The sequence below is a fragment of the Branchiostoma floridae genome, chromosome 12 (assembly GCF_000003815.2).
Source record: "Branchiostoma floridae strain S238N-H82 chromosome 12, Bfl_VNyyK, whole genome shotgun sequence".
In the NCBI taxonomy this organism is placed as follows: Eukaryota; Metazoa; Chordata; class Leptocardii; order Amphioxiformes; family Branchiostomatidae; genus Branchiostoma; species Branchiostoma floridae.
The window spans coordinates 4,387,779-4,414,042 of NC_049990.1; the positions used below are offsets into that span (position 1 = coordinate 4,387,779).

Here is a 26,264-nt window from a genome sequence, read left to right on the forward strand (position 1 = left end):
CAATTCTCTCACTCAAAGTTAGCCTAAATAGATACAGAATATACTGTAGTAGTAGTGTTAATAGTTCTAACAGTTCTTAAACTTTGATATTTGTAGAAAATTGCTCCTAGATTTTTCCTAGTCTTGCGAGATTTCGCTTGACGCATGCTCATTCCAGCCAACCAAGATGGCGGCGGTTCGCTGAGAGGAGAGATCGGAAGGAAACAGCGACCGGAGCACAGTTTTCTCGCTGATTCTCGCCAGTTTGCCGAGTTTTCTTGGCTCCTCCGGGAGGATACAGAAGGAGGATGGCGACAAGGGACGCTAGATACCGCGTCATCCACCCAGATCATAGCTTACAGCAGGTAAAATCCGTCGTTTTCTGCAAAGGAACTGTCCAAGAAGAACCGGAAATTTCCCCCTTTCTGATAACAAGATCTTACAAACATCAAGAAATCGATGACATTATGAGGTTAACGGAACGTTTAATGGTTGTCCACGCGACACAGACGAATCTGTTATCAATTGCAGGAAGCCGCATAAGCTGTCTATTTTATGCTAATTGAATTATTGTCCTGTCTTGTCTGCCTGACCAAATTAGTCAAGGCTCCACCCCTTTCTATGTCGATATCATGTCAGACCGGATAATGCTGATGTTTACATACCAATGCTCGGTGATGTTGCTCTAAACTTCACAATGTTTACACTGTCTGCAGTTAGCAGACGTGTTGTTGAAGTAATCTATTCCGTCACCGCAGCCAAGATTCGGTTGTCAGACGTTAACAAAAACTTATCTGTGTTGTTTTGGACACCAACAACATTTATGAGGCCAATTAACTTATCATTGATTATGTAAACTAATGATTAGGTTTCATTAGCTCAAAGTATGGTCCTTTATCACAGCAGAAGATTGTAGTTTGCACTTCCATCTCTTGCAGTTCCAGATTTGCAAAACGTTCAGCACATGTGAAACAGGTGGTTGGTTATGTAGAAGCTGCAACCTGTCTGATTTTTGTGCAACAAAATTAGTGTATGTCAATCCAGTATTTGACAGTTTGTAAGTACAGTTCTCAATTGATAATGGTGACTTTTTAGTCAGGAAAACTGCAACCCCACCATTAGCAAGTTGACCTTAGAATGTTGTGATATAATTATAAAGTTATACTAGTTTGTGTGTGTGGCATTTTATGGCCCAATGCCTTACTTCATTATTTAGTGATTGAAAAATCAAAGTCCATTGAGGTCAAAGTTTTTAACCAGGCAAAAAGACTATAACAACCCCTAACAACCAGTAACACGAATTTCCTCACACATTAGGGGTATTCTTTTCTGTAGGGTGGCCTTCATGGCTTAAAGTTTTATAATCAAAGTCCACACAGGTCAAAGTACCAAGCTAATAATAGGGCAGATGGCTATTTACACTAGATCTTCAAGTTTAACATCATACAATGATTTACCGGCGGGATTTATTGATTGATTAATTGATCTATTGATTGATTGACTGTGATTGATTTTCCTCCAGAGGAGACTGAGACATCTGCGGAGCGTATCTGCCAGGAACATCGTTGCTCCCCCTCAGTCCGCCCACGGATGGCGGGGACGTTTGTTAGACACATATTTCACCCTGTGTACCACCTGCGACCAGGGACCCAACAATAGAGGTAATGTACCACACTCTTAATCTCCAAGCAGATGTTAGGGGAGTCTGAATTGTTTGTTACAGCTGCCTGTTTTTGTTGCAAAATGCATCCCAGAATGGAAAATGTGTCAACTTTAACTCCCCCCATGGCCCACACACAATTTCAAAATCCTTGGAGATTTGAGTTTAAGTTTATTCAGCAGCTTTTCTTCCTATAGCCCTTATATACATAATGCAAAAAACAACATGACACACAGATACATATAACATATATACAGAATATACATGTACAGAAATTTCACTGTGACAAGTGATAAAAAGATAGGATTACCACACTGTCACTTGCAGGGCTCAGTACACTTTTTCTCCGTACCTGCTCTGGTACTGGTAACAATGAAATCAACTGCCCCTGCACACTTTACCTGCACCACCTAATAATATATTACATGTAGCCTCCTTCAGTCGATTGACCATGGTAAAAACCTAATAGGTGTCTGGTAACTGGTGCAGAAAGTGGGTCAAGGGTTATCTATCAGTCATTGCATAACTCTCCTTTTTTATCATGACTAAAGTTTGATTCACTGAACCCCATTGATCATATTTCAGTGGTATATATGAACCAGGTCTTATGTTGCATAGAGGTTGACATAACTAGCACACTGTAGATAATCATATATACTATAGACCAAAGCCTGTCTAGCTAGTACTTGTTTGCACTGAAAATAAGACTGGCCTCAAGACTTTGTTTACTGCTGTCTGCCCTTATATCTTTTCACATACATGTGTACAGAGCTTAGACATGATAGTTGACATGGTGCCTGTCTCTAGTATTTCATGATGTGCAAGTTCAGCAAGTTAATTATCTAAAAAAAAAGTATTTCAATCTGTTGTTAAAGTAGTCTAAGACCATACTACATGTAGTACACATTCATGTAATCCACTGTTTGTTTGTGTTGCAGAATTTTATAGAAGTGAAGTTATCAGAAAATCTTTGGTAAGTGGAGGCTTTTGTTACTACTGTTTGCAGTTGGCAATATACATTGTTTCATTAGATGGGCAAATTGAAAAAAAGTGTGTTCTTGTCAATCTTATGACATATAGTAAACACATTTGTATATTATGTTTTTGAATGGTATAATACTTGCTTTTGTCAATAATGACATGTATTTTCTGCTTCAGAATCCTATCTGGAAGAGTTTTGAGTTGAGAAGTCTACAAGATGGAATTGACACATCCATTACTTGTATCCTTTGCTTTCCTGTCATAGTGATGTTCTTAAAGCAGGGCTCGAAATACTGGGTGCATGTGCAGGTGCACCCAAAATTGGAGCTGTGCCCCCAATTATTTTCTGTGGGTGCACAAGGTGCACCCAAATATTTTCTTAGGTTAATGTATGAAAAGATATCAAAGTATACTAGTATACATCATATTCTTGACATCTAAGTGTTAGAAAGATAATAAAAATGTCTGTCAAGGTACTTGTTTAAGAATTTGATAGCTTGTAACTAAGTTTTATTATTAGGTTATTACTTAAATCTAAGTGGTGCACCCAAAATGTTTTTGGTTCACCCAATCTTTTAAGCTGGGAGCACCTGTGCACCTAATCCCAAAAATGAATGTTTAGCCCGGTAAAGTGTTCTTAATGTCTATTTGCATATTGCTGGTACATTGGACAGAATTAGATAAGTTATGGCCTGTTGGGCTCCTACAGTTGTACTTGTGGCTGTTTAGCATTCTGGCACTTACATACAGATATATGCAATACACTTTTACCTTTCCTTGACCACCTCTCCAGCCTTTATAGTCCAGCTCTGGGGAGGTACAGAGGAGAAGTACAGTCTGCTGATTGAGTGGAAAGTTAACTTAGGGGGTCTCAGGTACATTGGGCCACACGTAAGTACTGTACATCTTTACAATTGTCCATATCAACTAGTATGACTTACATCTTTGATACTGAGTTTAATTATTATTTACTTCGGCCTGGAATATTTGGTTTTGCTTGGTGAAGTTTTGTTGCCTTGGTATGAGATCAGGGTATTTTCAAAGTATAGATGCTTAATTTTGTTGTGCATCTCTTGTAGCATTTACATAGTTGTACTGTGATGAAAATAAACTGTAATGTTAAGTTGCAGTAAAGTTAACTGTTTTCATCTATTGGAAAGTCTCAAATAAAACTGTAGTACTGATTCTTGAGTGAACATGCATGTTAATGTCTGCTTGTGTTAATGCTTGTATTTGTGTCCCCAGGTGACCCAGGATGGACATGGACAGTCCCCTAACACCATCATCTTTGGCATGTTTGAGGGCTACTATACAGCACCCGACCATAACATGGTAACCAAAAAACAACAATCCTTTATTAACTTTTATATGCTTGCTGTGGTGTAGGTACTTTCAAGTGATGCTTGAAAAATATTTTAGACCTAAGTTCAGGGTGGAAAAGGAGGAGACACACATGACTTGCTACATTTCTTAAATTAGTACTTGACGACAAAAGCAAAAATGTAAATCAAACTTCAAGGTTTTGTTTGTTTGTTTGTTTATTAGGAATCTCCATTAGTTACATTGAACTATTCTTCCTGGAGTCCTTTACACACAATGAATAAAATACATAACAACAAATTATACAGATAATGTTGATCAGACAACTAGCATAAATCAATCATTAACATTCTTAACTTATCATATTATGCAATACATTAAAGTACTCATAACGTCAATCAATCAATTCATCATTATCCTCATTCAATTAACATAAACAAAAACATTATTATCATATCATATCATACATGTACATAATATTATCATATATTAGATATTGTGGAGGTCAGAGGTCATGAAATATACAGATGGGACATAGTCAAGTTTACCACCATGAGCTGATAGGTGAGTTTTTATGTCTTTGAGTTTTTGTCCAGGACCAGATTTTTACTTTGAAAGCACGTGGATTTGAGGATGTAATGTGAATTGGTAGAGTGTTGTATGTTTTGATAGCTCTGTATAAGAAGGTTCGAGTAATGGCATTAGTTCTGGGTTTAGGTAGCAGGAATGCTCCTTTCTGCGCTAGTCTTGTGTTGTGAGAATGTGCTTTGATTCCCTTGTCACTTCTTACTAATAAAAAAATATGAGAAATCTTGTGTAATCAGTTATGCAATACTTACAAGCACTCAAGAATGCTATACATTTGAGTTATAAAAGTCTATTTCAATGCTGTTCCTCTCCTCACACAGGAGAGAAGCCAGGAGAACCAGGCCAACGCTTCCCGCCAGAGGGGGAGGCTTGCAGCTATGCCATACTTAAAAGCACTCAAGAATACTATACGTTTTAGTATATAAAGTCTATTAGTATATAAAGTCTATTTCAATGCTGTTCCTTTCCTCACACAGGAGAGAAGCCAGGAGAACCAGGCCAACGCTTCCCGCCAGAGGGCGCTACAGCAGGACCACCTGTCCCCGCGACAGTCGTACAACGGGTTCTCGCTGCTGCGGGTCCACACCACCCAGCGCGCCATCAAGCAGACGCAGATGGCCGTCAGTCGGATACAGGAGGCTATCGATGACAGGATGGAGCAGCAGAGGATCAAGGCTCAGCTGGTCAGTTCGCACTGCCCTACACAAGTAGTCCTAGACACTTACTTCATGCATATTTATTTGTCTCAAAGATTGAAGGTCTCTTACCTGATTTCTAAGGTGCTCAGGTTTGTAGCTAGACTTGGGCATCAGGACGTCCTGGGACTAGAAACTAGAGGACACGCAGAGGATACTAGAACTCTGTTTCCCTGGTAATATATACACACATACATGTGTTCCCACCAAACACTACCACTGTTTTTTCTTCTTTGCACAATGGCAGATGCTCTCTGCTTTCTTGAACTTCTAAGTGACCTTATATTATAAGCCCTCTGCTTGTGATTAAGTTAATATAAGTGCATCCTTGAGTTACTTTTCTTGCATCTAGCATACACATCTTTTCAACCTTCTTCAGTTACTTGGACTATAAGGGCTGCAATATGAATTTCTGTTTGATATGATTTCATTTCTTTCCTTCTTTTCTTCACAACGTCCTGATTTCTGCCCGTCCTGACCTGTGTTGGGCCTGGCTTATATCACAGGATCCTAAGATGGTAGGTTGCTGTGGCTGTTTCTCAGCTTTCCTTTTCCTAGCTTTACTATGGCTTTGCAGTGTCCTGGTTTCTTTTCTAATGATGTTGCCACTCAAGATTTCTGTAATTTTTGCAGACATGCATGTATGTATTGTCCTATTCCCCTTTCTCCAAATAAACAGTAATCTTTAAGATGAGTCAGCTTACAGATGTGCCCTTTGTGGCAGAGACTGTTAGTCTCGTATAGGGCTGTTTAGTCATAGCCGAAGCTGTAGGGCTGATATCATTCATTCTACCATAGTCACTACTGACCGAAGGAGGCCATTTATATCTTAAGGATAAAATGCATAAAAGTGAAAGTAGAGCACACGAATAGCAAACACATCCCATCACCCAGGTATCTGAGCGTGAGACCCTTCGGCTGCGGGTGGCCCTGCTGCACGAGGAGCTGCGCAAACAGACCACCAGTCTGCAGATGGAACAGGAGACAAGCAAGAACGAGAGGAAGACACGCCAGCAGAGAGGTAAGAAGAATCTTAGGGGGCCCTGAGATATTCCAAGGGTTTAAAGTAGGAGCAGATTAAATGGGTACATGCAAGCAGAGAGGTAAGAAAAAAAATTTTCAGAAATATTCTGAGGATTTAAAAAGGGGTAGTTGAAATGAGGACATGTGATTTAGCTTAGTCTTTTGTCTTTAGTAATGGTGAACTGGCAGGAAAAAAAATCAGTGTTCACCTTGCAGTTGGTAGCTGCAGGAGTCATTCTTTGCTTCGCCATGCTCACAGTAGACTTGATTCTCCATCCTTGTGTGCTATTAGAGGGTCTGCATGGGGGGGTCTTGGTAATGCTTAACGGTAAATTCAGGAGGCCGGTAACGCTTAACGGTAAATTCAGGAGGTCCGGTAACGCTTAACGGTAAATTCAGGAGGGGTTACAAAGCATAACAGTAACATTGACATTCGTTCCTATTTGTACAACGCTAGACTAGGTTATCTCGATGGTTCTGACTAATGGTATTGTGAGAAGGAAAAGGTGCCCAGAACCCAGATGAATGACAGGGACAATGTCCGCTGTCTCAATGACATTTGCTTCCCTGCGTCAGTGTTCCCACCAGAGGAGGCGGAAGCAAATTTCTTATAGGGGTGTTTAAACTATTGCTGACAAAATTTTCAGCACTTGGGGCGTCGCAGGCGTGACGCATCCTTGGGGGATCCGGGGGTACGCTCCCCCGGGATTTTTTTTAAAATCATGACCCTCTGAAATGCTATTTCCTGCATTTTCCGGCAAATTTTGCCGACAGAAGAATGAACTTTTCATCAAAATTACACATGGTTGTACTTGGAGCTAAGACCTCCGGCCTCCGACATATTTTTATCCTTTCGAGCTCGGAAGGCATGAGACATTGCAAGATAAGTCCGTGGAAATATAAAAATCTGGACCGTCATTTCCTGCATTTTGACAAATTTTGCTGGCCAACGAAGTTAAATCAAAGTTTTTTTGGGGGCGACGACCAACGCTCCAAACATATTTTCGCCATGTCGTCGTGAACGCCAAAACCGTCGCAAGGGAGCTCCGGAGAAACCTCATTTTATGCATTCGAGGAGTAAATTTTGCCTGAAACTACGCTAAGTTTGACTCTGATGAAATCTGTATGAGTGAAAAGGTTTTTGGGGCGACGCTTCCGCAACATATATTTACCCGAAGCGGCCTGGTGGAGGCTTGGAAGCGGCCGGGAGTCTCGGAGAAATTTTGAAATTTGGACCTTTTGAAACACCATTTCCGGCACTTTCAGGGGCGCTATTTGGTATTTGACTTTGTGGGTATAACTTGTTACGAAGAATTTCTTGGTAACGCTTAACGGTGAATTCGGGATTACAAATAACGATAGGTAGGCAATAACGATTAACGTTGAATTAAAACGACCAATAACGCTTCACGAAGAATATACCGATAACGTTTAACGTTGAATTAGAGCTGATCAGTAACGATTAACGGTGAATTAAAATGGCTCGTAACGCTTAACGGAAAAAGGCATGCAGGCCCTCCTATTAGGGAATAAAATCTTGCTTCTTGTTCTCTGTTCCTCCAGAATCCGAGCTGGAGATGAAGAGAGAAGGTCTGGCTCAGGCTAAGCTGGACCTGGGGGAGAGGATGAAGGGGCACATAGAGAAGAGGTGAGGAATGAAACTATGGCTGATGAGAGTGTGGTCAGGTAAAAATAAACATAGAAACACAAAAAAAAACAACTATGAAATAAGAGTGGCAATGAAAAAGCATTGCCTTGGTGACGATAATATTAATTGTCTTTGTTATATATGGTTTCTACACTGGTCCTGTCCCTGGTGCTGAACGTACATTCACACTGAGTATCCTCCTACTGACTTCACACTGGTCCTGTCCATGGTGCTGAACGCACATTCACACTGATTATCCTACTACTGACTTCACCCTGGTCCTGTCCCTGGTGCTGAACGTACATTCACACTGATCACCCGCCTACTGACTTCACACTGGTCCTGTCCCTGGTGCTGAATGCACATTCACACTGATTTTCCCTCCTACTGATGTCTCAATGGTCCTATTCTTCATGCTGAAAGTATTTGTCTATGACCCTTTTCACAATGTATCATGTTTCCCCAACAGTACACCAAAAGTAATTCAACTGCATTTAAGATTTGAATTGTTTATTTGTATATGTATGTGATGTATTGTACAATGTGTATGATATATATCCAGTGACCCGAAATATAATACAAGAATCTTATAGGAGACACATCTTGTTAGCGCCTTTATTATTAGGACGTGTTATGACAGGATGATTTCTTGACAGTTTTGACAGCTTCATCATATTTTTGTTTAAGGTATACAAGAACTTGATTTGCTACCCAGGCTAGGTAGAAGTGCATGTATCAAACAAAGACACCCTACATGTAAATCAGTGAGAATGCAACATGCGTAACAGGTGTAACCATGGACTGAAAGAAAAACCCCTAACAGTACGGTCACTAAGACTTAAATGACTAGAAGTCTAGAACTCTACTAGTTCAATTTGCATCCTTCCGTTCAAAGCTCATATTATAATACATGTACAATAAATAATATGTCATATTTTTAATACTGACTGTAATACCAAAACAATGATGTTACACAAAATACTACACTAAATGGAGATATTCAAACATTCTTGGCATTTCTAGTGTAATGTGGTTGTTTAGAAATATGTACAATAATTTTATTGCTTAAGTTTACTGAAGAAGCATCATTTTCCTGAAGATTTTGTAATGTGTAAAAATGCTGTTTCCTTTATTCCACATCTTAATGATCTACTATCATGTCATTTTTAGAGAGGTGAAAAGTGATGTTGAGTCTACAATGCAGGCACACACTTCACTAAGCGTTATACAATGTGCAACATATGCTTCATCACAGCCCAGAGGACCCTCTTTAACAGTGCTGCTCTGATGTACTCAAGGGCTGGTTCAATTTGCTTTATCAATAGATGACTTTTGTCTTGAGGATACACTTGTCTTGCCATAGCCAAAGCCTCAGTACATTTACTGATTGCTGTTTTGTAATCACCAATATTGCACAAGGCCAAAGCTAGGCTAGTTATGGATATAGCAATGTGAGGATGAGCTGCACTCTTTCCGTACATTTTGCTCATCATCTGCAGTGCCTGTTCATAACAGCTGATGGCTTTTCTACAGTCACCTAATCGGTACCTGGCAACTCCCAGATGGTGGAGTATGGCGGCAGTGTGTGGATGGGCTGTAGTGTCACCATAGATTTTTGTACACATCTGTTGTGCCTCTTCAAGGTAGCTGATAGCTTTTGTGTGATTACCCAGACTATCCCATGCATTTCCCAGGTTGGTGAGTAAAGTAACAATTCTAGGATGTTCTGTTCTCTCATCATAGATACTTCTGTACATCTGCAGGGCCTGATCAAGGTAGCTGATAGCTTTCCAGTAATCACCTTGATGCTGCCAGACTACCCCCAGGTTGTGTAGTGACTTCGCAATGTCAGGATGTGCTGTGTCTTGACCATAGATACTCCTGTACATCTTAAGTGCCTGTTCATAGTAGCCAATTGCTTTCCTGTAATCACCCAGTTCACTCCAGGCATCTCCCAGATTGGTCAAGAAAGTGGCAATGTCGGTATGAACTGCAGTCTCACCGTGGATCCTCACACCCATCTGCAGTGCCTGTTCAAGGAAGCAGATTGCTCTATTATGATCACCTTGGCATATGTAAGCTATCCCCTGGTTGTATAGCAAATTCATTATGTCAGGATGTGCTGTACTCTCACCATAGACACTCCTGAACATCTGCATTGCCTGCTCAAAGTGGTCAATTGCTGTCCTGTGATATTCTTGAGAGAAATATGCGGATCCCATGTTGCTAAGTGTGGTGGCAATTTCAGTATGTGCTGTGCTCTTACCATAGATACTCATACGCATCTGCAGTGCCTGTTCGAGATAGCTAATTGCTCTCCTACGATTTCCTTGACAGTGTAAGGCTGTTCCCAGCTCATGAAGGGATCTTGCAATGTCAGGATGTGCTGTGCTTTGGCCATAGACACTCCTGAACATTTCAAACGCCTGTTCAAGGTAGCCAACAGCTTTATTTTTATCCCCCAGATGACTCCATGCTAACCCCAAACAGTGGAGTGAACTTGCATATTTTGGATGTGCTGTACTCTCACCATAGACAGTTTTTGTCATCTGCAGTGCCTGTTCATGGTAGCTGATAGCTTTCCTGTGATCACCTTGATACTGCAAGCCTTCGCCCACGTTGCTTAGTAACCTTGCTATGTCACGATGTGCTGTATCTTGACCATGGATACTCCTATACATCTGCAGTGCCTGTTCATGGTAGCCAACTGCTTTCCTGTGATCACCCAGTTCACTCCAGGCATCTCCCAGATTGGTCAAGAAAGTGGCAATGTCGGTATGAACTGCAGTCTCACCATGGATCCTAACACCCATCTCCAGTGCCTGGTCAAGGAAGCTGATTGCTCTACTTTGATCACCATGGCAGATGTAAGCAATCCCCAGGATGTGAAGTGATTGCATTATGTTAGGATGTGCTATACTCTCACCATAGATAGTCCTGTTCATCTGCAGTGCCTGTTCATGGTAGCTGATAGCTTTCCTGTGATCACCTTGATACTGCCAGCCCTTGCCCACATTGCTTAGTAACCTTGCTATGTCAGGATGTGCTGTATCTTGACCATGGATACTCCTGTACATCTGAAGTGCCTGTTCATTGTAGCTGATAGCTCTCATATGATCCCCTTGATGGACATAGGCTGTTCCCAAGCCGCTTAATAACTTGGCAATTTCGGCATGTGCTGCACTTCTACCATATACACCTCTGTACATTTGCAATGCCTGTTCTAAGTAGCTGATAGCTTTACTGTAATCACCTTGGATGACATGGACACACCCAAGGTAGATTAGTGATCTGGCAATGTCTGGATGAGCTGTACTCTCACCATGGATACTCCTGTACATCTCCAGTGCCTGTTCAAGGTAACTGATTGCTCTCTTGCAATCACCCTTTTCACCGTAAGTTGCGCCCAGGTTGTACAGTGTAGTAGCAATCTCAGGATGTGCTGTACTTTCACCGTAGATATGCCTTTCATAGTGCAGTGCACACATAAGGTAGTTAATTGCTTTCATGGGATCACCAAGGGCACTCCAGATTCCTGACAGGTCATTGAATGATCTGGCAATGTCTGGATGTGCTGTATCTTGACCGTACATTCCCCTCCACATCTGTAGTGCCACTTCGCAGTACCTGATTGCTTTCCTATTATCACCTAGATGGTGCCAAGCTTGTCCCAGGTAGTGAAGAGAGGTGGCTATGTCAGGATGTAGTGTATCCCAGCCATAGAGTGTCCTGTCCATCTGCAGTGCCTGTTCAAAGTAGCTGATAGCTTTCCTGTGATCACCCAACCTAATCAACCAAAATATTCCTATACTGTGATAAAGCTGCAATGTTGGGACTAACTGTGGTCTGACCATAGATATCTCTCATCATCTGCAGTGCCTGCTCATAGTAGCTGATTGATTTCCTGAGAACACCCAGGCCTTCAAAGATCATCCCCAGGCAGTGTAGAGATACAGCAATCCCAACAGGATATTGTGCTCTTGTCTCTTCATTCTTATACATCTGCAGTGCCTGTTCAACATAGCTGATTGCTTTCTTGTAATGTCCCAGGCTTTTCCATGTCATACCCAGCCTGAGCAGTTGTTCTGCAATGGCAGGATGTGCTGTATTCTTACCAAAGACCTTCCTGTACAACTTAAGTGCATTTTCAGTATAACTGATTGCTTGTTGGTTATAACCCAGACAGACCCAAGCTTCAGCAAGCTGTTCAAACATACCAATCTCATCAAGAAAACTGGACACTGTCCATTTCTTAGTTTTCAAATTTGTAGCTCTTCTTGTTAGAGCCTTGCTTAAGTGGCTGACAGCTAATCCATATTGGCACAACTCTGAGTACATCATCCCTTGTACATATGTATCATACAAATCTGGGAGTGACTTGGAAATTGGCCTCTGCCCAGAACATTCATGATCAGACAAAACTTTTTTAAGAGGAACTGCTGTATAATAGTACCTAAAAAGCTGTTTTTCGTTTGTCAGACGGAAAACATGTCTCAGTGCTGTTGTGCCTTCTTCATCATTGGTCAGTTGGGATGATTCCTGTCTATGCAGTACCGTTTCCATTGAAGCCAGAGCTGATATTTTTTCCTTCTGTCCACCATTTGCAATGTAGGTTCTGAGTCTGAGTTCTGCTGAGATGCTGGTAAGCACTGTCAGGTGGTGTGCATTGCTGGGACTGATCACTTGTTGGTTTTCCATTTCTTCTATTGTCTCCCAAACTGTGCTAGGTATGATGCCTGAAGACAGTGCTAAGTAGTCCACTGCTACAGAAGGGAAGCGATAGAGGTCTGTCTTCACATCAATCAGCTTTGCTGTAGTTGTTTTATTACGCATGTAGCTTTTCATATTTTCCATCATTGTCTCCTGTGCCAGTTGTTGAGCCATTTTACTTCCGTCAGCTTTCAGTATTCTTAATGTGATAGCCATGTATGTGTCCATCAAAGTCTGGTCTCCTGCTATCAGGCATGGGTTTCTCAAGATATTAGCAAGATGATAGCCTTCCTTTAGGTATGATTTTGCATCCTTTTGTAGTATTGAAACCATGTTTTCTGGGGTGCAGATGAGTTCACTGGGTGATTGGTTCTTTGTTTCCTGCCTGCCAAGTGGAGTCTTGCTTGCCTTTGGCATTGAGCCATCAAATGCAAACCCACGTGGTGTAACAGAGTCATAGTACCAGTCATCCTTTGGACTCCCAGAGTGAAAGTCATTGAGACATCTTATCCCTATTGCTGGGAGAATAGTTTCTCCCAGGTTGACCACCTTGAGGTGTAGATAGTGAGTGAGTTTACGGAAAAATGCGAGAATTTCTTCTCTTTCTCGCTCTACCAAGATAGCAAACTCTAGGTCTGAGTATGGAGTTACCAGTCCTGTGGCCTGTGAACCCAAACCTATCAGGGCATAGTTACAGGGAGGGGGGCCCATTAACCCAATACACTCTTCTACAAGCAGGCTAATGAATTTTTTTCTGTCATGTACAATGTTCTCAAACAATTGCCTGACAGCCTGGGCTCGTTTTGCCTCTATCTCTTTGACAAGTGGGTCATCCTCGTCATACACATAAGGATCCAGCTGCTGGTCAATGGTTTCCATCTCCAGCTTGATCTGGTCCCGCATCTTCTTCAGCTGTTTCTTATGTTTTTCTGTATTATCTTGACTCATATTGCAAGGAATGTCTAAGATAGATTTGAGAAATGACTGCTCTAATTCTTTAACAGCTGTATATATGTTCCCCTTGATGATTTCAACATTTGACCTGGCTATTGCTGCATTGTAGAGTGCTGCTGCTTTGACAAAGTCTCCCCCGTCTCCTGTCTGCTGACCTCGCTTACTGTAGACATCCCCCAACTTGCACAGGGGCTCCACCTCTCTCTGGTACTGCTGGGCTGTCGGGTCTAGGGAAATGAATTTAATGCTGGGCGTTCCATTGATATGCAAAACATATTGCCGCAACTTTATAATGCCTTTCTGTACATTTTTAGAAGCAGCCAGACAGGTATCAAATGTCACCACCTTCATCCATGCCTATTGAATCTTGTTTGCATTAAAATTGGAATTCAAATTCTATACATTCTGCAAACCTTGTGTTTTATTGTTCACTAATCTGTAGTCTTTTTGTATTGGGGAAATACATGATTTTTCTTGCAAGATTTATGTTTTTTATACAATACATGTATGTATATACATGAAAAATAAGGTTGTTTTGTTAAGTTACAAGAACTTAAAGAAGTTAGATCTGTTCTTAGTCATACCTTTGACATGAACCATCTTGAGTGCAGCTGCAAAGTGCTTCTCTGCCGAGTCCAGGTCTTCCCTGTCAAGGGATGACTCCCCCTCCTTAAGATGGTCTTTGTACTGACTGACAATGAAAAAAATGGCTTTGGGTCAAGGTGGAAGACTTGCATGGATGCAGATGAACATCATAAAGTCAACTATTACTAATACAGATCAGGCCAATAAGAAATTAGGATGAATGTTATAAAAAATATTAACTAAGTAATCCATGCTAACTGAGTACGCCCTAGTTCTTACATGACTAGGACAACACTCACCAATCTGCAGGCCTTTTTTCTTCCACCAGGGCACCTGCATAGCAGATTTCTTGGCCATATTGTCTTGTAATGCACAAGTCCAGTTCCTGTAGCTTGTTTGTCAAGCTGGTAACTTGACTGTCAGACATCTTATTTTCTATCTGATAAGTAACCTTGTGCAAAGAGAGAGAGAGAAAATCACCATGTCAACATAATCAAGCAGAAAAAATGCAGTTCAAAGTCTGTAAGGTCATACGAAGGTAAAAATCAGAGTACATAAATGAGTCTCTACATGTACATTTTCATTGTGAAAGATTTTCTCTAGAACACATAATGATAGTCCTAGTTACTTAGCAATGATTGTACACAGACATTGTACTTATGAATTGATCACCTTGGTTTGCAGAGGAATGTCTGTCAGCTCTTATTGTGTGTAATGATAAATAAACCACAGTTGAAGTCTGAGCAAAACCTGTAACACCTACATGGACATCCAACATAACCCAGGTACCAGGATCAGGGCTCAAAACACCACCTGCATATGCAGTTTAGTGCAGGTAAAATTGAAGCTGTGCAGGTATGTCTGGTGTCTACCTGCACCTAACCTGCACTGGGCCATGTACTAGGTTTTGTACATAAATATCCAATCGTGTAGGTGCATGTGGATTGTTATTAGCTGCATTGACTGTTACCACCTATTAAGTATAAAATGATGGTTCCTGAACAATTGTGATCCATACTTCCTAAATTCAGAGTGCACAGTGGTGCAGGTAGCATTTGTCTGGTGCAGGTAATTTTCAATGTTACCTGCCCCAGTGCAGATATGCAGAAAAAAAGTATTTTACTGAGGATGAACAAATAGGTCAAAATCTCACCTGGGTATTTAAGACTCGATGGTTGTGAACATGTCTGGGCAGAAACTTGTGGATAGAGTTTCTGCCTGTAGCAGCAAAGCTTCTATCTGGTTTTCCCCTATGACTTGACCTGTACCACTTCTGGGACTTTCCCTTGAGTCATGCCTAATGTCAACAGTCTTTTTATGACTAAGCAAAGAATGGTTTATGTATCAACTCACCTGTTTACACTGCACCTTGGGTCACAGAGGTATGTGAAAGGTATATAAAATGTGTAACAAGGATTTGTCATACTATGTGGCTATTGTGCAAGTAAATGATACTATTTTTTTGGACACAATAATTTCAAATGATCCTTTTCTACACTGCAGGAGTTGAAGGATAACCCAAAATGAAATTTTTACGATGTTTGTTTATTTTAGGGAGACGCTGGTGAAGTCCAAAGCACAGTTGGCGGTGAGAAGACGTCAGCTGATCGCAGAGCTGGCAGAAATCTACCCAATAGCACAGGTAGCTTTAACATTTACAGATTAAGTAGAAAGTAATTGCCCTGGAGAGGAGATAGGCGCCACCAGGGAACTAGATGCCTATTAAGACAGCATAACAAGTTGTGCTGTCCCTACAGCTGATTAAAAAGCTATGGGATGATGACAATGATGATGAATTGAATATAGAGAATTAAACTGTTACGCACCACAAACCATGGACACTCGGTGAAACGCTTTCAGAAAGCCTCCGCCATATTGCTCAGCTCTAAAGGGTAGTCATGTGACTGGGTGTCAAAGGTTACAGGGGTCACGAAACAAAGGTGTTGTAGAACTTAGAAGGAGGGGAGTATAGCATGTCACATTTTACCTTTAAGTTTTCTGAAGGAATGTGGCTTTTCCATTCTCAGTCATAGCTTCATGCAAAGTACATGCCTTGGTAGGTGTACATGTAGTAGTAAAAATTACCTTTTATTTCCTGACCAGTGTTGTACTTGTTGACTCAGTTAACATGTTCTTGCTCCATCCCATTGACAGCTGCCCAACGGAAGGCATACGATATGTGGGGTTTGGCTGCCAAATGCAGAGGAGTTACAAGGTAAGACATCATCTTGCTGTGAAATTCTACCTACACCACTAGAACCATGACTTGTAGTGGTAGTCCACTGTGTTCTGTTGCTACATGGGGTCTGGACACCCTGCAGCTGCAATCTGTCTTTCTTCAGATCTGTCCACTTTATTCTGTTCATTGCAAGCTTCCTTATCTTTTGTAGTTTTCTACAGTTCCCATGACTTGTATCTGTCATTCTTGCCTCAACTAATGGATGAAAAGCACTCCAAAATCCTAACAATTAAAGCTTCTCCTGCAGTCTCCTATCCTCTACCATTAAAGTTACAATATTGTCTCTTGCTGCAGGTAAAGATGACAACATGGTAGAAGCAGGACTAGGCTATGCTGCACACCTCCTGATGATGATTGCCCAGTTTCTCCAGCTGCCCCTGCAGTATCCCATCATCTACAGGGGCTCCAAGTCTAAGATCAGAGACCCCATCACGGCCAAACTGGCAGACAGGGACAGAGAGTAAGACTTCATCTATTTGTTCTTCAATTAAAATGACTACTCCAGCTTCCTGGAGAATCTGAATGATTAATATACAGCTTAGGGGTTTGGTACAACTCTTTGAATACTCGTACCAAATTTACAGATGAATGGCATCAGCTTGAATAAGACTAAAGGGTTTGTTGAAACTTTGACTGTGTTTTTTACTTCATATTCAATTTGAAGAATTAAGTAAAGTGTCTTTTTGTATCTCAGAAGTCAGATGTTTTACATATTAGAAATCAGATACAGAATAATTATTGATAGTAAATCTTCCATTCTTGTAGGTTCCCCTTGTATTCCAAGGGAAAAGAAAGATTCCAGTTCAGCTATGCCGTGTTTCTTCTCAACAAGAACATTGCCCAGGTCAGTTGTTAGACTTCAGACTTCTCTAATTTCAGTTGCCTCATTCAATGAACAGTGTGTTGTTTTGATATCTGTGTTCATACTCATACATCATAGACATGATATTTAGTCTCTCCAAGTTCAAAGCAAACAGTATTTCTATATAACAATATAACAATCCTATATTCCACCACCACCACAGCTGTGGTACTATTGAAGTCTAGATGAACTACATGTAAGATTTAAACTTATTCCAAATTAAAAGTAAATGCAATCATTGTTTTCAAACAATGTAGTTTACACTATAGTTTTTCCACCACCACAGTTGAGGTACTATTGCAGCCTACAGACATTCCAAAGTCAAAGTTCACACCAAGTTTTTCTATAGTTTACAGTTGGGTATATTGCAGCTTGTTAGAAAGCTATGGGACTAATGATTATGATGATGATACAAATGTATTCCCTCCCCCCAGCTGAGGTACTACTGTGGCCTGGGCACCAGTGACCTGAGGCTGACCCTGCCCAACCTGAAGAGTCTGCTGGAACAGAGGCTGGGGGTCAGGTTGTGAGTAGCCATGTTCTTCTCCTTGTAATTAGACTTAATAGTGTTTTTTTTTTAATGTAGTTAAGGCCCTCTGCCAAGCAACCAACTGTCATACCCAAAAGCAACCACTTTTTCAGACCCAAAGGAGCAGTCACCCTCCACGCAACATTTTCAATGAGGATTTCTGCTGGCACAGTTACCCTGAGTTTCTTTTGTTTGGGTTTATTATGTCTTGGTAACTTTGAAAAGTCACCCAAAAAATAAAAATGCCCCAAAACCTCCTGTTTATCTCTTGTCTAGTTTCCTATGGTCTTCTCCATCTAACCAGGATTACCATAACATCAATTAATCATCTGACTAACCAACAAACTTGTTGGGAGCAACCACCTGTCATCAGCAACCATTTTTGCTCAATCTTTTGAGTGGTTGCTTAGGACAGGTTTGACTGTATCATGATGGTTTTTCTTTGAGAAGTGCAACTTGTATTTTTCCTGTTACAGCGAGGCGACACCCCCAGGTGCGGTACCACAGAGACCCCTTCCTGCACCCCCGCCCCAGCCAGTGGCACAGCCCACCACCCAACAGAACTCTGTACCCATTCCTGTCTCCAACAAGGACGCTACAGACGGGCCCACGTCTCTGCCAAACGTACCCAACACCAACGTAAACCCCAAACCCTACCCTGTACAAGTGCAATCAGGACTCGGAAATCCAGGCGTTATCGTCAACACCAGCGTCACCAACGGAAGTTTTCCAGAAAAAGTCCAACAACCGATTCCCACACATGCCAACTTTCCTGCCACATCAAACGGTGCTCTGCCAAAGGAAAAGCATGAACAATCCGTAGCAGAAGTTCCAAATGTTCCTACGTCGATTAGAACACAAATGATTCCACAGACTGTTGCACAGACAAGTCAGGAAACGATACATGCGGATACGGGTAGAAGTGACGCAACAGTCTTGCCGCAAACTGCAATGCAAAATGTCCAGGTGTTGACTTCGCAGTTACCCGTAGAGACAGACTCTAAGAAGGAAGATACGGGCAACTCAAGTCCAGGTGTACATAGAGACCTTCTTAATCTCCAAGGTCGCGGTTCCAGAAAGTCGAGCGTAGGGGACTCGGACGGAAACAATTCTCACGATAACGACTCAGACGTTAACCAGGACTATGTCGAGCAGTTTAAGCGTATCTCTCTCACCGAGGACGTTATAGACGCCATGCAAAGTCAAGAAGCCACAGAGGATAACGTGAATGTTGACAAACTGCAGCAAAATTCCGACAGCGGGGTGTCGCTTACGACAACCAAACCATCGTCTAGCCTGAGCTCAAATCCTATCAGCTCAGATGAAGTGCGTATAACAGTCGACATTAAGCCAACTGCGAACGTTCCTAACTCCAATCCTACTGGGCACCAGTCTGGTCCTGGGCCAGAGCAACTAGGGGAGGCAGTTGAGGTTCCATTAAGTATAGAAGATGCAATAAGGAACGCTCAGATAGGGGGACTTTCCGACGACATCACCTCAAGAGCTGCCGCCCTCTCGGCTCAGCCCAAAAGCTTTAAGAAAGTCAGTTCCTCCATGACTGGAAAGACATAGCAAATCCAGACATTGTAGAAAAACTCTTTGAATCCAGTGCTTCCTTGTGTGTATATTTCATTGTATACTAGATATCCCATTCGCAATGCTTGCTTATGGTTGCACCAATAGTTTTGTTTCCCTGGTCTGCAATGTCTTCAAGTACAAATCAACAAGAGGTCTTGATTAAAGTAGAGGGCTAGGAGGGCAACTTATAAAATATTTGACTCTTCACTGCCCCAAACTGTGTGCACCTAAGATGCTGTTTTTGTTAAGCTTCCTTCTGGCCAGTTCAGCATAATTTTCTTTTTTGAATCCATAAACCAACAAATGCGATCCATGCAGCACTAGTGGTTTAATCTGAAGGATATTTCCTGATCTTCTTTCCCAGTAGAAAGGTTTTATTTAAATGAACTTTGCCAAAATTTCACTTTTTTGTCTACTTCACGAAGTCTACTTGTAATGAGAAAAGATGGTATTGTGTTCAAGAGCCCTCTTCATGTTGTGTATTGTATATTTGATTGAAATTGATACACAATGCACTGATAATTCTTTAGAAAATGTAGCAGCAATATGATTTCTGCATTGCACTGTGTCTTCTGAATGCGGTATAACCAGCTGACCACAAATCAGCATAACACACCACATTTGCAAGCATGCAGCAGCAGCTGGCCAGATCTTATCATAAGACTTGTGGCATTTTACACGTAACATCATATCTTATTCAATCTGCCTTTCCAAGCTTTCTAGTCTTGGGTCGTCCCTCAGTCTGTAAATAGTTGAATTGTAGTATGATGGGGCGTCACTTCCAGATACCGAATAGCTCAGAACCACATTTACAAGTGTTACAGCTGTTCTGATCTCTTCCTATGGAACTTACAATGTAGATTGACCAATATGTTGATATTACACAGCAAAGTCAGTTCTCAAATATTTTACCTCTATTTTCTGCTACATAATGCATATAGTACATAAGATTCATAATGCTATATTCTTTCAGCCTGACAAATTGCAAACTATCAATATTTTTTTCTGGAGGGGAAAAAGAATTGCCTGAAAACTAAACAACCTGGTTACAGATGGGTATTTGCATCCCTGAAAGTAGAAGTAAGCAAGACAATTGCAGGCTTGAATTTTTTATTGCCATATCTCTGTATTTCTTGATCATACTCCATACACATGTAACCTTCCCTTTAGTCTTACTTAGTGTGTGCTTCACTGAAGCTGTGGTAGGTTGGTGTCATCACTATGGTCAAACCATTTCACACAATGCTCAACAAATTTCATCGATAAAAAAACTTTTTGTGTTTTGTTGTCTTTTTCATTTTTGTTATACTTGTACTTTCTTCATGATATTCCCATGATAATGTCAAGGGTAACAGAAATTCAATTTAGAACATAGCGATGTGCATACGTACCTCAGTCCAATGAGATACTACCCACTTTAGCCAGTACTCATTCAAACGAAACATACAAAAGTGTAGCAATGAAGAGAAAAAGTGTACAGAATTGCAGCCATATCATTTATTGTGATGCAAAATAAGATGTGTAGATACACCAATGAGGTGTACACTGCAGGTATGTATATTTTATAAGTAAGTATTTATATGCAAGACTTGTTGTGAACTCAGTTCTTGTGGATCAACCGAAAAAAGTGACTTGTGCAAAGTACAGAAATGTGTTAAAATGTGTACAAAGTTTGCAAAATATAATGTGAGTTCTAAGTTAAGGATGATGCTATGATGTGAAAGATTCTGTTTCAATCTATAATTTTATGGTGCACAGAAGACAACTGAGTTTATGTATCAAAGATTGTTCTAAATATTGTAAATGATAAATCGCTTTGTTCCAGTGGAATAAACTATCAGATTGTGACAGTTGGGTTTTCTTTTCATTTTTAGCCAGCTTTTCTCTTATTCTCTTTCATTTCTTTACGACTATAGCTAGTCGTCACCTAATTGTATAATAATATTGTAAAATAAGGGATCAGTAACAAGAGTGCGTATATGTATATTCAAGTCCGTATGAGATGCGTAGTGACTAGGGGTGGGTACCGGTACAGAAAATTCAGGTCCAGAGGATCAGGTCAAGGTCCGTACCTTCAGTATGTGAAAACTTGCGAATAGACTGTACTCACAACAATGGTCCATTTCACTACAAAGAAATCTGTTTGGTAGAGTAATTCGACTTACACACTGGTGTTCTAAAATCTTACAAGGCAAACCTTGGTAGAAATGACTATCTACTTCGCTCCTGATATGTTTCTTCGACTGGTAAGCGTCAAAACGTGTGAATGCCTGATCAAGTAACATCCGGTCTACTGAATTTTTCAGGTCCGGTTTCCTGATGTTTCCCTCATCTAGTTTACTGGAAAACAGAAACTCTCCATTGTTTTCTTCCGTCACAAAAACTCTTGGCAACCGCGTTCGACTTGTTCTAGAACGCCCGCCGTTCCTTATGATTTCACAATGTTCGGACCATTCTCGCTGCTCTTTCTGCACTGGAACAATGGGGGACCCAACGTAAGCCAGTGCATTTCAGTCCCCGAGCGCTAAGATTTTTGACTTAAAGACCGAGTAGAATTAGAATCCCCCTTGAACACTTAACTTAAGACAAGGAAGAAACAGTTGCTAAGACAATGCCCAATACGGCTCGGCCCGCGGCAGCGTCGCGTCTTGCGCTAAAAGAGACGGAGGAGGAGGAACTGAGCAGGCGAGGGTATCATCTGGAGCTGCACATCGGGGAGGGGTCGTACGCCAAGGTCAAGTCGGCTACTTCAGACAGACTCCACGGCAAGGTAGGGTGTTCCTTATCTCTAAGCAGATGTACGTGAGTAGAGTAGAATATAGTAGATCTTTCGTCCAGTTTTGGCTGGTCTCTGGGGGTTGTACCCCAATGGATAGTTTCCCATATATTTGTCCATGCTCGTGTGGGTTTGTTTGTTCGTAAACACCCCTGTCCTTGTTTTGACTAGTAGAAGAATGCTGAAACCTCACTAGATCATGATATTTACCTATATCAATTGAAAATGTTTTCTTTAGTAATCAGAGTCAATGAGTTTTTATAAAACCTCATCGGTACTATATAGCGTGACACGTCACGAATTGTGTCAACGAATTGTCACACCTGTATCTGCGCATAGCTAACCTCAAACGTTCTTTGAAATAATCTTAATAAAAAAACGTACGGTACGTCTGACTCCAGGTGGCCATCAAGATCATCCACAAGTCCCTTGCGCCTCAAGACTTCCGGGAGAAGTTCCTTCCGCGCGAGCTCAGCGTCTTGACGAAGGTGGACCATCCTCACGTGATCAAGGTACACGAGATCATGGAGCTGGGGTCCAGGGTAAGTCATCGGTTAGGTCTCCTTTCCTTTATGCCACGTTGATTTGATTAAATGGATGGAATGGATTGCGTGTCTGTACAAATTGTAATCTGCCGTGTATAGTGAAATTGAACTGCCAGGTGTCCCACATTCAAAGCAAGGCCTATGCTACCTGCCCGCAGAATCTAGACAATTCAACAGTTTTGTTTTATCCTTTTCGCTGCCAGATCATCTGCTCACATACCAGTCAAACACCTAAACAAAAACTGATGATAATATCAATGACAGCGATGAAATTAATGGGACTTTAGATCGTTCTATTATAGATTTATTAGGGTATGCTTCACGTATTCAGAAACTGTCTTCTACTTCCCGCTCATCAGGTCTATATCGTGATGGACTATGCCGGACACGGAGATCTGTTGGAGTACATACAGCTGCACGGGGCGCTGTCGGAGAGCAAGGTCAGAATGTTACTACTCAGGATATTGGGGATTTTCTTTGCAGAATCAGAATACAAATTCCTGCTGACGTGCCGACGTTTCGGTGTTTCTCAGAAATCTTCCTCCGAGCTGTTTCTCGCCGCAAAAGCGCCACCTACATCGGCTGCATATAGCGGCGAGAAGCAGCACTACAGTTAGAACCTCGACGAAGGTGTCTGAGAGACATCGAAACGTCAGCAGGTAAGAGGCATTCTGGCTGTGCAAAAGAAAAGTCCTATGTTCTACCAACCTGATGAAATTATCTTTTTGGAAGTTACTACTCAGGTTTTTAGTTTTCATCCGACGCAAAATACACATCTGCGAATGTCCTATTAAAGTATGTTTCTTGGGCAACTAAGTTCTAAAGCTGCCTGTATAAAATGGCTGTAACTTTTGATCTCTTGGCTTATTTGGATTACAAAGACATCGTACACAACCAAATGATTGAGTAACTTTTACATATTGCCAACGTTTCGATAACTTTTCTCATGGCACTACTGACTAGTCTATCTCGCACTGCAGCAAAGTGTCGCTTCTGCACTGGGAAAAATGAGGTCCCAGAGATTAAAAAAAAGTGACTGAGTCTGACTTTCTGATCAATGAAGCCTCCTTGATACAACGAGTACATCTGTTGTCCTCTCACTCTATTACCTTTACAGGTTGTTACCCAGTGTCGTCCGTAACCATTTAAAATTACTCACGGATCTGAGATTATTTTTTGTTCTAGATACAGTAGAATCCGTTTAATTGCTCACCCCAATTGCCAGCGTTTTTCGTGCAATTATTCAGGTGGTGCAATGATGCTAATCTCCAAGCAGATTCCTCCGTGGTATAAGACAGTAACATAAGCTGCTGGGGAAGGAGTTTAGCCGGCAGAAGAGTAAATTGGCTACGCGTGGAGATTACAATAATGCCAAGTTATCCAGCTGGACAGCACAAGTTTGGGATTTTGGGATTCAGTGCAATTAACAGAAGTGTGCAGTAATCAGTTGTGCTATTAACTGGCTTCTACTGTATCTGTACATGTATGTGGCTGACACATGCCCTATTGCCCGGACAGGTCCGAGTGATGTTCCGGCAGTTACTGACGGGGGTTCAGTACCTGCACAGCAGGGGCATCGTGCACCGCGACCTCAAGTGTGAAAACGTCTTGTTGGACTCCAAGAACAACATTAAGGTCAGGCAGGCATATACTATAAATGTAGAATTGTTCGCGGTAGTTTTATGTTCGCAGTTTTCGCCGGTGGTCACTTCACCGCGAACTTAAAACCACCGCGAACATTTATCCTTTATATTATGTGGCTATGTCTATGGCGCTACCGCGAAGTTAAAACCACCGCGAACATTTATCTATTATATTATGTGGCTACAATCTATGGCGTTACCGTGAACTTAAAACCACCGCGGAAGCTCCATTTTCCCGCTACCGTGAAATTAAATCCTCGCAAAATTAAATGTATTTATAGTATTGACGATTTCAATAATCAGATATCTTTCTGGCGTTTTACGTCCAAGGGTGCTAGAAAACTTTTCCAACGTGAAAGGGATTCTAATATGAATGGGGATATGAAGTCCGTGTTAAGACCGCAATATTTTCGTATTTTCACATTTCTCTAGTTTGACGCCACGTCCATCGACTAAATACTAGTATTCTGAATTATGTGAATATCCCGTTTTCTATAAAGAAGGAATAGAGGTTAGTCCGCGGATAAAGGTGAACTAGCGTTACATGTGCCAACGTTTGTGAAATGATAACTGTTGGATAGTCTTTAACTGAGTGAGATCTTTATTCCAACAGCTTTCAGATTTCGGCTTCGCCCGAGAGTTCAGACAGGGCGAACTGAGCAGGACGTTTTGTGGCAGCGCCGCCTATGCAGCCCCGGAAGTACTGCAGGGCATTCCGTACCTTGCCGAACTTTACGACGTGTGGAGTTTGGGAGTTATTCTGTACATCATGGCGTGTGGCTCCATGCCTTTCGACGACTCGAACATCAAAAAAATGATCAAGGTAAGTTTAATAGCACTTCAAATCTAACTTACGCGGTATCGTATTTCAAGAATCTACTAAATAGATTTTACTAACATAGCGTTACACATCGACCAGTTGTAAAAATGCTGCAATATAAAGATATATATTAGTCAATCAAGGTGAGAAAATATCTATATTATGCATCAATTGTCAACATACAATTATCCCAAAGATGAAAATTATATGACATGCTCACGAAACTATTGATAAATCATACATGAAGACATAGCAAAAGTTTCTAAAAAAATGCATAAATTGTGCTAGCGAGACACCTGAATGTTTGAACCTTTGTTCATTTTAATTTTTTTTAATCGTGACGTTCCTAAAATGATGGTAGTATTCTCATATTCTCATTCATCATATTCTCACCATACTAATAGTGTCTGTTATTATATCCCAACTTCCCCACTTTGATAGGCGAACAGAAAGCCACTTTTCTCTTGAAATTGCAGAACCCACAAATTTTAGAAAAGGTGGGGCTTTTCGTCTCCCTCTGCTTCCAAAAAAGAAGTCAAACCCAACCTGTTCAGAAATAGACAACACTAGTATTAGAGTAGAGCATTGTTTATAACTGTCTATTGTTATTTGTATATCTATTACGTTTATACCATGTACTTGCAATTAGCCATAGGGCACGAACTTGCAAATAAACTTCTTCTTTATTATATCGTCGTAGATTCAGCTTGAGAAGAAGTATGGCTTTCCTAGGTCAAGGAAGGTCAACCAGGACTGCAAGGACCTGATTAACCAGATCCTAACGCCAAACGTCACAGAACGGCCGACCATCGAACAATTGCTGCAGCACACTTTCTTGGCACAAGGTGGCGCTTCTTCTAGCAGCGACCAGGTTGCATCGGACAACGCCCTTCCCCAAGTGGGTACTTTCTGTACTTCGTCTGTATCTACCTCCTCTGGTGTCTGTTAAGCACGCAGGGCAAGATCAATTTTCGAAATGAGAGCTTGAACTTACTTCAAAAAGTTCAGTAAGCAGTTAAGAATACATTTTTCCACGGAAGAATATATAGTAAGAAGTTTATAAACATTGGTCAAACAAAAAAAACTGTAATTGCTTGTCTATTGTTTTTTACTCCCTTCTCTGCTAAGT

The 26,264-nt window shown here is 41.2% G+C and overlaps 3 protein-coding genes across 3 annotated transcripts; all 3 read left to right on the forward strand.

Annotated features, from left to right (window-relative positions):
- The first annotated feature begins 119 nt into the window (after positions 1–119).
- Positions 120–10,788, forward strand: LOC118428041 (UV radiation resistance-associated protein-like). The gene is made up of 13 exons (XM_035838005.1): positions 120–344; positions 1,502–1,640; positions 2,578–2,612; positions 2,798–2,861; positions 3,414–3,511; positions 3,866–3,952; positions 5,005–5,211; positions 5,730–5,741; positions 6,118–6,244; positions 7,810–7,894; positions 9,589–9,592; positions 9,832–9,969; positions 10,582–10,788. Exons 1-13 carry the CDS (start codon positions 288–290, stop codon positions 10,786–10,788), a joined length of 1,260 nt encoding a protein of 419 aa, XP_035693898.1. The 5' UTR covers positions 120–287.
- A 5,498-nt stretch (positions 10,789–16,286) lies between these two features.
- Positions 16,287–19,368, forward strand: LOC118427727 (protein Tube-like). The gene is made up of 5 exons (XM_035837642.1): positions 16,287–16,358; positions 16,677–16,842; positions 17,148–17,226; positions 17,679–17,770; positions 18,250–19,368. The coding sequence occupies exons 2-5, from the start codon at positions 16,691–16,693 to the stop codon at positions 19,343–19,345; spliced, it is 1,419 nt and encodes a 472-aa protein (XP_035693535.1). The 5' UTR covers positions 16,287–16,358; positions 16,677–16,690; the 3' UTR covers positions 19,346–19,368.
- A 2,370-nt stretch (positions 19,369–21,738) lies between these two features.
- On the forward strand, positions 21,739–26,084 carry LOC118428042 (testis-specific serine/threonine-protein kinase 1-like). The gene is made up of 6 exons (XM_035838006.1): positions 21,739–22,121; positions 22,529–22,669; positions 23,032–23,112; positions 24,191–24,307; positions 24,929–25,138; positions 25,836–26,084. The coding sequence occupies exons 1-6, from the start codon at positions 21,963–21,965 to the stop codon at positions 26,082–26,084; spliced, it is 957 nt and encodes a 318-aa protein (XP_035693899.1). The 5' UTR covers positions 21,739–21,962.
- The last annotated feature ends 180 nt before the right edge of the window (positions 26,085–26,264 follow it).

Coding starts and splice junctions, on each gene's coding strand:
- LOC118428041 (XM_035838005.1), top strand. CDS start 288: ATGGCGACAAGGGACGCTAGATACCGCGTCATCCACCCAGATCATAGC. Junction 3,953..5,004: donor CAGCACCCGACCATAACATG/GTAACCAAAAAA, acceptor TTCCTCACACAG/GAGAGAAGCCAGGAGAACCA. Junction 9,970..10,581: donor TTATGATCACCTTGGCATAT/GTAAGCTATCCC, acceptor ATACATCTGCAG/TGCCTGTTCATGGTAGCCAA.
- LOC118428042 (XM_035838006.1), top strand. CDS start 21,963: ATGCCCAATACGGCTCGGCCCGCGGCAGCGTCGCGTCTTGCGCTAAAA. Junction 22,670..23,031: donor TCATGGAGCTGGGGTCCAGG/GTAAGTCATCGG, acceptor CCCGCTCATCAG/GTCTATATCGTGATGGACTA. Junction 23,113..24,190: donor GGGCGCTGTCGGAGAGCAAG/GTCAGAATGTTA, acceptor TTGCCCGGACAG/GTCCGAGTGATGTTCCGGCA.
- LOC118427727 (XM_035837642.1), top strand. CDS start 16,691: ATGGTAGAAGCAGGACTAGGCTATGCTGCACACCTCCTGATGATGATT. Junction 16,843..17,147: donor CTGGCAGACAGGGACAGAGA/GTAAGACTTCAT, acceptor CCATTCTTGTAG/GTTCCCCTTGTATTCCAAGG. Junction 17,227..17,678: donor TCAACAAGAACATTGCCCAG/GTCAGTTGTTAG, acceptor CCCTCCCCCCAG/CTGAGGTACTACTGTGGCCT.